Source organism: Rhodnius prolixus, unplaced genomic scaffold, assembly GCF_049639745.1.
Source record: "Rhodnius prolixus isolate KJV_2025 unplaced genomic scaffold, Rpr scaffold_9, whole genome shotgun sequence".
Classification (NCBI taxonomy): Eukaryota; Metazoa; Arthropoda; class Insecta; order Hemiptera; family Reduviidae; genus Rhodnius; species Rhodnius prolixus.
The window spans coordinates 16,911,643-16,922,627 of NW_027411604.1; the positions used below are offsets into that span (position 1 = coordinate 16,911,643).

General features: G+C 32.1%; 2 protein-coding genes and 1 long non-coding RNA gene across 5 annotated transcripts; 2 read left to right on the forward strand and 1 right to left on the reverse strand.

Moving 5' to 3' along the window:
• Positions 1–376: 376 nt before the first annotated feature.
• LOC141454794 (uncharacterized) lies at positions 377–2,976 on the forward strand. The gene is made up of 3 exons (XR_012458973.1): positions 377–697; positions 865–1,007; positions 2,443–2,976. It is a non-coding gene; the product is annotated as an uncharacterized lncRNA (long non-coding RNA).
• mge (translocase of outer mitochondrial membrane 22 homolog mge) lies at positions 2,412–4,484 on the reverse strand. 3 transcript variants are annotated; one of them, XM_074129405.1, is made up of 5 exons: positions 4,347–4,484; positions 3,794–3,888; positions 3,203–3,314; positions 2,901–3,028; positions 2,412–2,810 (listed from the first exon to the last, which is right to left on the reverse strand). In XM_074129405.1, exons 2-5 carry the CDS (start codon positions 3,866–3,868, stop codon positions 2,754–2,756), a joined length of 372 nt encoding a protein of 123 aa, XP_073985506.1. In that variant the 5' UTR covers positions 3,869–3,888; positions 4,347–4,484; the 3' UTR covers positions 2,412–2,753. The 3 variants fall into 3 exon arrangements, with proteins under 3 accessions (XP_073985506.1, XP_073985507.1, XP_073985505.1); XM_074129406.1 differs by lacking the exon at positions 4,347–4,484 and adding an exon at positions 4,024–4,144; XM_074129404.1 differs by lacking the exon at positions 4,347–4,484 and having other exon boundaries at positions 3,794–4,017.
• A 347-nt stretch (positions 4,485–4,831) lies between these two features.
• Positions 4,832–6,962, forward strand: LOC141454792 (cleavage and polyadenylation specificity factor subunit 6-like). The gene has a single exon (XM_074129401.1). The coding sequence runs from the start codon at positions 5,009–5,011 to the stop codon at positions 6,866–6,868; it is 1,860 nt and encodes a 619-aa protein (XP_073985502.1). The 5' UTR covers positions 4,832–5,008; the 3' UTR covers positions 6,869–6,962.
• The last annotated feature ends 4,023 nt before the right edge of the window (positions 6,963–10,985 follow it).

Below are 10,985 nucleotides of genomic sequence, written 5' to 3' on the forward strand. Positions count from 1 at the left end.
GACATTAACAATGTGTTTTCTGTTCAAGCAAAAAAATTAATACGTCTTTAAAAGGAAAAGTAAAGTTTTTAGCCCTTTTTCTGTATTTCTAACAAACCTTTACGAAATTTAACAATGAAATGTGAATTAACTTTCACGTAATTTGTCTTGTACCCCCCCTAGTTTAGAATGAGAAAATTTTCTTGACAAAAGTTAATAGCTTATAAAGAGGTAAATTAATTATCTTGTTTTATAATAAATGTTATATTAATATTTTTATTTGTGGAAAAATCTTTGCTCTCACAAACAATGAACTACCGACTATTTTTCGTAAAAGAATTAAAAATAACTGAATTAGAACTGATAAATACTTACGGCTGTCCGAACTTATTATCTATAATCGCTGACTGATAAACAGCATTACTGGTCCCTACATTAGGTTGTTTAATGATATGTATACAATCTTTGTGAATGATTAGTTCATCAATAATTTTCTGCTGTTAAAGGGACAATTAAATCGTTTTTATTTAATAAGAAAGAGTTTTAGAGTTTTTTAAATCTCAACTGGCCGGACGAGTACCGAGGTGGTGTGAGGATCAAGTGGGAGATGTGAAACTTTTTAAAAAAATTAATTATCAGCGCGCACGAATAGTGGTGTAACGTGTGGGATGGTGGTGTCAGAGAGTTTAAATCAAAGTCGTACACTGATTCAAATACGGTGATTATACATCTCTAAATAAATTCATAAACTTAAATTCTTATACCTACTTTTCTTTGGTTTTTATTACATGGTAACATTTGACTATCTGTCCTGTGTAATGTATATGCTTGCTTATTATTTCTGACAGACTTCGGATTTATCAAGTACCGCTTTTATTGTTTCAGCCACACCTTATTGGACTCAATTACTTTGCTACACACATAAGTGGATGTCAAATTCTCTTCAAGAACTTAGAACAGAAGCAGAGCACTTCTAATCTAAAGAAGGTTGCCTTTTGCTTTGACAGCTAAAATCTTGAAAAACTCATGTACGTAGATATTTATTGAAATTTCTTGGTATAAAAAACGTACAACATTAATAACCTAAGAGTTTCCACCTGAATAATAATATAATATAGTATAATGAAAATTCTTCCAAAAAAAAAAAAAAAATTAATTCGCTACTTAAATATTTGGCAATTTTTCAAAAGTCAGGAGTTTAAAATCCTAAGTTGAACTACACTTTTTTTTCATAACAGTTTTAAAATTTATGGCGGTAAATTAATATTTTCTAAGCTTGATTATTCAATCTCTGTATTTAAAAAATATTAAAATTTTAGTTTGCATATTAAATTAAATAATAAGATAAAAAACTGATCTAATCGTCAATATTTCTTTCGTAGAGCAAAACTTCTGAAGATATGTAAATTAGTTAGCGAGAAATTGTGATTCAAATTTGCATACAACGAGATCGTTGAATTTCACCAACCTAGATTTCCTCTATTATGGAATCTCCAACGTTTTTATTTTTCTCAGTAGTACATATGTCAGGCGTACAATTTAATTCTTGTTATGACTGAAACGGATCCAACATGTCCATTTGAGAAACTATCTCCGAAGATAGCACGGTGGTTTCTAGAGGGATATTAAGCTAGTCCTAATAGTCAATGTGATAACCTATAACTTTTGGAAGTATTGATATGACGTTGAGATCATAACTAAGTTTGATCTACTAAGATAAAAAAAGTTATTAATTCTATTAATTCCGCAACCAGAAGTGTGAATAATATATATATCTCGATATGAACACTGTGTATAACATAATTACTAACAAAATGAGTAATTTTCCTTTTTGTTTAAAAAGGTGGTTTTTCTAGTTAATTTTTCATTAGGTTTGGGAAATTTAATTTCTTCAACTGCCTCTCCTTAATTATCAATACTAATATAATTTTACCTAATTCTGCTAGATTTATGAGTCGGCTTAAGAAATACTAAGCTAAGAAGGGAGCTAGAATTATCTAAGAAGATCGTGCTAGGCAGATACTTAAAAAAAAAAATACTGGTTTGTTAGGAAGGATTAGGGAAGGTGGTTGACGAATAATGGACTCCAACGCGGATCGTGTTCAAATCCAACTGCTAGCTCTTAGATTTTTCTCATCGCAGGAGTTTCTTAAATAGTTCACTGTCCGTCACCAGACAGGGTTATCTGTACCGAGAGAACACTGTCTGGAGGCCAGCAGTGCACTGAAAAAAAGCTCCGGGTGCCGATAACCTCAGATGTTGACGCGCCTTAAATGCAAAAAAAAAAACTAGTTCTTCCGAATCTGCGTTCATGTAGTCATTACAGGCACACCGTTTAGCAACCATGCTAAATTTTTCTGCAAAGAGGTACTTCTTTAACGTGAAAATCCATACGTTAGATTGGAGGCCAAGGAATAAAAAAACAAACCAAGTTTTTAATTAAGTATTTTTTCTAATTTACAGTACATACAAAGTGTAAGCTCAGAGTAAATAAAAAAAAAATCAAATCCACAACATAATCTCTGGACACATTCACAAGATCGGAACAAGGCCCGAAAGTAAATAATTAATATTGCTAGACAAAATAATAGTACGTTTTGAGCATTAGTCAAACAAATCAAGATACATATAACATTCAGAATATACTTACTACTTTCACATTACATTAAAGAAATATATGCAAATATCGGAACGTAAATTTGTTATTCAGACCTTGTATGAACAATATTAATAAAGAATGCCTAAATTTTTATTATATCTTTCTTTTGAAATTATTAACGATAAGGATTCATCCCTCCTCCTGCCATTGCTGTATTTGGTCCCAGTAAAACCTGTGAATGTTTCGAAAAAAACTGCTACAGTCTGAAAGACTTAGTTGTTCAAAAATAACAATTTTAGAACAAATAAAATATCAACGGTACCTGTTTTTGCTGACTTTTTTGAGCTTCTTCTACTTGAGCTCTTTCAATTTCAAACATAACTGGCGCCAATAATATAGCTGAAGAACTGAAGAAAATCCACAGGGATGTGCGTGTGAAGCTGTACAAACCTACAGAAGGAAGAAAGAATGCAATATAAATTTTTAATCAAAATTTTAAAAACTATTCGTCATTATTATTATTGACTTGCTATACAAGAAGTAGTAAGGCATACAGCCTAGGGTATGAGCGGGTTCCTATCCAAACTCAGTAACTTTTTTTTTTGTAGCTATTTGAATACGCACATTTCAGTCCAGTTTTTGTACCACAATAGACAGTAAACGTGGCATCCCTCACTTTTTCAGGAAACATTTCTGTCAAACCCCAAAGCCTTTCAGCCAACGTCTCATCTTCGACCTTTAACATAGAATTTGTTTCAATAAGAAAACTGAAAGTTTTGATCTTAGAAAATAGCATAGTAACCGGCTTCTAGGTATTTTTTTTAAAACATGTTTCTATGAGACATATACTGGAAATTATTGGATACATTCATTACTTAAATAAAAAACTACATTTTTTTTATGTTACAAGAAAAAAATGTGAAAAAATATCTAGTTTTGTCATAACTTTAGTAATTAAATTTTTTACAAAAGTATTAATATTATGTTTAAATAGTTTTAAAGTAAAACGCGAATACTATCATTTTTAGAGTGAAAAACGTAAATTCGGACATAAAAAACTTTTTCAGAGAATAAATTCACTCTTTTGCATTCAAAGTCATTTTAGTTACTACAATTTAATTTTGCAATAAACTTTTAAGCAACAAATGTTACAGTAAACAACAGAACCAAAGACAAAAACATACAACTAAAAATCAATGACTGCTGCCTACTTACATCGTCTTCAAACTTAGATCCACCTTTTTTCTTTTCAGGTGTTACATCTTTACTACTGTCAGGCATTGAACCCATTCCACTATCGGTTTCTTCGCCTGGTGCCATAAGTTATTTTAAATAGATATGTAAATTAAAAAAAAAAATAAATACTTTGTATTAATAAAATAGCTTATATCCACTTTACACAAGCTGTCTCGTTACAATTGCAGCCACAAGAACAAAACGCTAACCTTCCCAGTTGCTCGAACCCTTCTTATCAATAAATTTATCGATAATTGGTAAGGTTTATGAAATAAAATATCGTAGAGCGCACTGTTGAGAATTTTAAAATGACAATGAATCTAATTACACATTTTTAATCAAATGGAAGCCAATGAGAATTTATTTTCAACGTTGATTTTTTTTGAGAAACTGAACTTACTAATAAACCACTACTCCTTTAGTGTTCGCCACTACTCTTACTTATACGCAATTTAAATTAAATAATGTAAGTAAAATATTTTGCCCATGTTATCGGAATTTTATTTAAGTAAACGAAAAATTATGCACTTACTGAAATGTACTGAATTGTTCTTAATTCAATGAATTTGCAAAAGATATTACATTAAGAGAAAAAAGTTATCATCGGGATTACGGAACGTATGATATTAAAACATGTGTAATTTTAACAAAAATGGTTTACTACTATAAAATTCAAATTATACATTGATTTTTTAAAAACAATTTAATTGTTGATAAAAAATATTAAAAAACATGCCGGTTACAAAAGTGATTTCTTTTATTTAGAAACTTTAAATAAATTTTGCAGCACAGGGTAAGGGTTTTGAATCGTTTATGCAGATTAAAGACTGTATTTTATAATAATAGGAAATCAATAATTCATATTTACTTTATTATGATGTTTTTATTATACTCACAATTGTTATAAATCAAGAAAAAAGTTTTTTTTTTTAAATGTCCTAGTAGCTATAAAAATTAATATTTGACTGTTTATGTATACTTTGCTTCGTGCTGTTTGAAGTACATATTTCTTTTTCAGTAATTACCTAGTTATTACTTTCAGAAATCAGAATTTTTTTTATAGGGCAACACTGTCTCTATTATTAATGACCTTTAGCTGTTGACTAGTGCTGCCGCCGCTGTCCGCCATTTGCTAAATGTTTGGAGAATATTTTGTTGATGTTTGGTGAAAGTTGTTTTTAAGTTTTTAAAACTATGGCCGATAATGTGGACATTGATAATGTGGACCTATATGCAGATGACCTAGAACAAGAGTTTGCACCAGAGGAGTTTGCTGGAGAAGGTATAAGCCTAGATTTATATGACGATGTTATATCTCAACCATCAAATAGTGCCGCTGCTACTGAGAACGTATCCGCCACAAATGCTGTTCAAAGGTCAGACTCAGCTCCTGTAGTTAATCACAATGTTACAGGTACTTCTTCATATACTGGAAGAAAATATCAGCTTTATGTGGGAAATCTAACTTGGTGGACAAGTGATCAAGATGTAACAGATGCAATCGTAAGTTTGGGTATTCAAGATTTCATTGATGTTAAATTTTTTGAAAATAGATCAAATGGCCAGTCTAAGGGATTTTGCATTATTTCTTTGGGTTCCGAACAAAGTATGAAAATTTGTATGGAAAAGTTGCCTAAAAAAGAGCTTCATGGCCAGTCTCCTGTTGTAACGTTCACTAGCAAACAAGCCCTAAATCAGTTTGAAGCCCAGACTAAAACAAGGCCATCACCTCCGGTCAATAACCAAAACCAGCAAAGGTTGCAGCAAGGTCAACCTCATAATGCTGCTCCTAGAGTTATGATGGGTCCCCCACAGTTGCGAAATCGTCTGCCGCCTCCAGGTATGCAACCTGGAGGACCTAGGATGCCTCCTGGACCCCACATGGGAGGTCCGCCAAATCAACACCCGCAATTTCATAATAGTTGGCAGAACGGAATGAGGCAAAATGGGCCTCCTCGTCCACCGGGTCCACCTCAAGGCATGAATCAACAGAGACCTGGGGGCCCCCCACCAGGCATGTACCAAGGGCCTCCTCCTCCAGGACAAGGACCTCCCCCTAGAGGACCCCCTCCAGGAATGGCTCCTCCTCCGGACCAGAGAGGACCACCGCCTAGACCAGAATGGAATCGACCACCAGGAATGCAGGGTCCAGGCTTTATACCACACCAACAGGGAATACCAGGCATGCAGGGTCCTCCAACAAGAGGGCCTCCGCCTCCTCAAATGACCACTCAAGGCACTGCAGGATCTCATGTAAATCCAACTTTCTTTCCGCAGACTGGTGGTCCACCACACCAGCAACCACCACCACCTCAAGGGCCTCCACATGCTCCCCCACATTACGGCCCGCCACCACAAGCTAGAATGCATCCGTCTTTTGTTGGTGGTCCACCTCCGCCTGATCTACGCGCAGAAACGCCAGCGTTATCTGAAGCTGAATTCGAAGAAATAATGTCGCGTAACAGGACAGTCTCTAGTTCCGCTATAGCAAGAGCTGTGTCCGATGCGGCAGCTGGTGAATATGCAAGTGCAATTGAAACTCTGGTCACTGCAATTTCTCTAATAAAACAGTCAAAAGCAGCTACTGATGACCGTTGTAAAATACTTATTTCTTCTTTGCAAGACACACTACATGGAGTTGAAACTAAGAGTTATAGCTCAGTTCGAAGGGACAGGTCACGTTCAAGAGAAAGAGAACGAGCTCATCGGAGATCCAGACGGGATAGATCGAGATCAAGAGAGAGGGATTATAGAGAGCGCAGTAGAGATCGTGAACGTGAACGAGAACGTGATAAGGAAAGATATTACGCAGAAAATTATGGAAGAGAACGTTCACGTAGCCGAGATAGGGACAGGGAATATAGAGAGAGAAGCCGAGAAGATAGATATAGGGAAAGAGACAGAGATCGCGAGAGGGAAAGGGAAAGAGAACCAACTCGTCGAGACCCTGAACGTGAACGTGATAGAGAACGCGAATCAAATAGAAGGGATCCTGAAAGGGAACGAGAGAGAGATCGTGAAAGTTCTAGGTCTAAAGGGCTTTTTATGTGCTAAACTCATTTACTATAGTTTTACTTTTTAATTTTAATTTTTTGTACCTGTGTACACCCTGAAAATGTCATTAATAAAATAATGTAATGATTTATTATATTGTTTGTAATTCCTGTTCCTATAATCTTATATTTTAAAATTCATTTTCTTTTTCTTAAAAAAAAAATTTTTTTTAGTAAATAATTTGCATATATATATATATATCTCTGTAATTATAAAAAATACATCAGTTTTACGCATTTAATGCAAACGTAATCTTATGATTTAATTTTTTTGATTTGAAAGTAAAGCCCTTAAGAAATGATTTATATTCATACTGCTTATATTCATTCCATTTCTTTTCTTTCTAACTTAATTTTTTTTATTCTGAACCATCCTCCAAGGAAAAATACTAATTTTGTGTTCATGCAGAAAGAACTGTGATATTTATTTTCTCTGAACCTAAATAGTTGTATAGCAAAAAGATGTTAAAATATTTACACGTTGGGATATTTTGTTCTTTAACTTCAACTTTAGGAGCTAAATTTCAGGTAGTATATTTTAATTGTGATTTACTTAACTTGTATTTTTGTTTTTATATATAAATATATAATAAATTTGGATTGAGTTAATTACATGCTAAAAAGATCAGCATCGTTGGAAATTCAAGTCAAAAGATCATTGCAATTGAGTTTGTACATCTTGGTTCGATTTATAACTGAAAAGTAATCTAGTACCTGAATAAAAATATTTTTTAGATATATCTAACAATTAGATATTATTCTATTAGCAAATAATTAAAAAAAACATATAACATAATAAATAAAATTGTAATAGATTTTTTATACTAAATTTTGCAGTTTTGGTGAGGAATACACTTACTCACGAATGTCCAAATATAAAAAAGTAATTTTTTTTTTAAGTTATGACAAAGTTTATAACGCCTTCAGTATGTTTTTATTATTTATTTTCATTTTTTGTTATTTTCTTTTAAATAATTATACTTGAGGCAAAAATTTGTTCACTACTGATCTGTACAAATTAAAAGTCCCTTTTTGTATATAATTTTTAAAGTTTTAAGTAAGTTCTTATTTGTAAATAATAGGATTATCGTTTTTAATTATCTGAAAACGATTTATGTTTCAATTATTATTTAAACACTGCCAAAGTCACTTCATATTGATGAATCAGTCATAAATTAGAGTCATCTAATTATTTCTAATTTAATTTATATACTGTCCATAAAATATTTTTTTAAATCTTGACATATTTGTATGTAAAATTGACTAGGCCTCTTACATGCCTATAGTTTTTTTTTTTCATCAAAACTTTCTACGTTTTGTTGATACGCAGCTTGGTATCCATTTTGGATGAACAACTTGGATATTCATTTTCAACAATAATAAAATGTAAATATCAGAAATATACACTGTCCCTTTTGGATTAAGTAAGATGTAGTTTAAAAAGCAATTATAGATAATTAAGCTCAACTGCATTTTTCTGCCTTACCTTCATATTGTGAACTTAATTAAAAATGAACATTCATTTGGAAACAAATATGCAGCTGTAAGATGTCTGGATATTAATTTATCTTTCACAATTTTGGTATCTACCAAGACAATTATTGTGTGTGGGTAATATTCATGGAACAGTAGCTTAACTTAGGGAAATTGGCATTCCTATAAACATTAGCAAACTTCATTTTCAATATCTGATTTTCTCTATATTACTTTTATTTGTGTTATTGTCTATGTAACACACCGTAATGTGCTGGATAGGCTCTTTGCTAGATACACTAGTAAGTGATCTTAAAAACTAATCTAGAGGTATAGAATTTCGAGTATTATCCAATTATTTATAGAATTTTATTGAACTGATATAAGTTATCATTAAAAACATCGGTTAAAAAGTATATAAGGAACAAGAATCGAGCAGTTAAGTAACTGGTTAGATCCGAAGCGTTGGGTAATATCTTTCATTGAATCCTACGTAGCCATGACCGGTTCCGGATTTTCATCCATCATCAGAGGTTGCTGAGACAGTTTGGTATAGAGCAGCGTTTCCCAACCTGTGGTGCGCGAAAAATAATAATGGCGGACATAAAAAAATAAATGATAAAAATATCATAGAAACGTTTTTTCCTATAATTCATAAAAACTATGTTAATTAAATATTATACAGTAAAGTTGTTAATATGTACAGTAATAAGGTTAGTCTGTCTCAAGATATACGAGAAAATATAATAGCACATTTAACAGGATTAAAATTTTCTTTCATGGAGTACTTACCCAAAACCCGAAAACAAAAATGATAAATGGATTTTAAACCCATTCTACAAAGAAAATTTAGGAAAAGCTACATCATTATCAATAAAAGATAAATATTATTTAATAGAATTATCATGTGACAGAACTTAAATGATAACTATGTAAAAATCTGCTTAAAGAGACTGATTGTAATGAGTAAGCTCTATCCAAGCAACATTAAATTTAATTTTTAAAAAGTTTTAAAACTAAGATCTTACAAAGTTTATAAAGTGAACAGATACATCGTATCTCTATACAAATAAAGATAGTAATAGTAAAATAACACGGAAAAAGAAATTTCACGAAATACGATCTTTTTTACGAAGCTATCAAGCGGTTCGGTGAGCCAAAAAAGGTTGGGAAACGTTGGTATAGAGAATTCTACATCAACTGTATCCGTCCCACACTATACTTGCAGACTTGTTTCCTTTTTGAAAAGAAGTTTAGTCCATTAAGTTGATTTCCAACAAGAATACCGTACATTTTTACAAAAACAGTTTGATGTCGGGTTGCGAAAGTGAATCTGGGATTAACTTCGGCCAATTCCATTGGTTTCTCAAGCTATCGTCGACAAATTTACAGAAGTATTCGCCTAGCAGATAAACTAGATCTTCTGACAATTGAACATCAATCACTTTAATAAATTCTAGACGACGTTTGTGGACTGAAGGGAGCATTGTACTGCACGAAGAACCTATTTACATATAGAACTTTAAGACGTACGATGAAATTCTTTAAGATGGACCGGACAGTCATAGACATAACCATTACAGGTGTAAAGAGCAAAGGATAAATAATATTAAATTTTTTTATAGAATAGTGTTTTCGATCATAACTCGAAAATATTGGTCACAAAAGAAGTGGAGAAATTCATTTTAGTTGAAAAAGCGCTATACCTTACCATTTAAAAAGTGATGCCCCTTATCTAGCTTTTTGCACAAAAGAAATTGAAACACGTTGAATTCTGAATTCCCCCTTCCTAAAACAAAGAACACGTATTTTTACTTTCTTTTACTCTATTAGAAAGTATTGTAATCATGCAAATGTTCGATTTTGAGTTTTTTCATTCAATATCCATTTCAAGGTTCCCTGAGACCGAAAAAGAGGTTATTACAAATTAGTGCTTATGTGTGCAAAATGTTAGTACCCATCTAACTTAAAAAGCGAAATCTACGCAGAAATTACAGGTTTGATATTTTGGTTAGATGCTAACACAGAATGGTTACAATTAGGATTTGGTTAAGATCGGTCGGCCGGAAGTACCTCTATGCTGAATTTTTTATCAGAATTTTAGGACTTTTTCGAAAAGGACTTCTTAGGATTTATATATTGTATTCAATCGCATAAATCTGCAATTACCAGAAGCATTTTTTCGAAAATTCCAAAGTTGTGTGAGTGCCCACACCAGACTTTTTAATTTTATTTTATATTCTAATTTTTCAAAAAAAGGTTAAATCCATACACCTTAGAACACTATATTTATATTTTATATATGTTTAATAATATTTGTAAATAAAATATTATAATTCATGTAAATACGGTTATATTTTTCATCATGAATCATAAGTATGGGTGTGTACTGTACATGTGTGAGCCTTTTCATTTTTCTGGCAAATTCAACTTGAAAACATTTCCAGAGATGTGCATGGCTTGAAAAAATTTAAGGAGGAAAAATTAATAATGGTTAACATAAAAGGAAAATTATTTTGACAGTCTTCTGTATGAGCTCAACGGCATACTTTTTTTCACTTATTACCTTATTCTTAAATCCTCTCCTAACGTTACTTATCCTGCCTCTCCGAACTTTACTTCCATGTATTCCATAAATCTCTCTT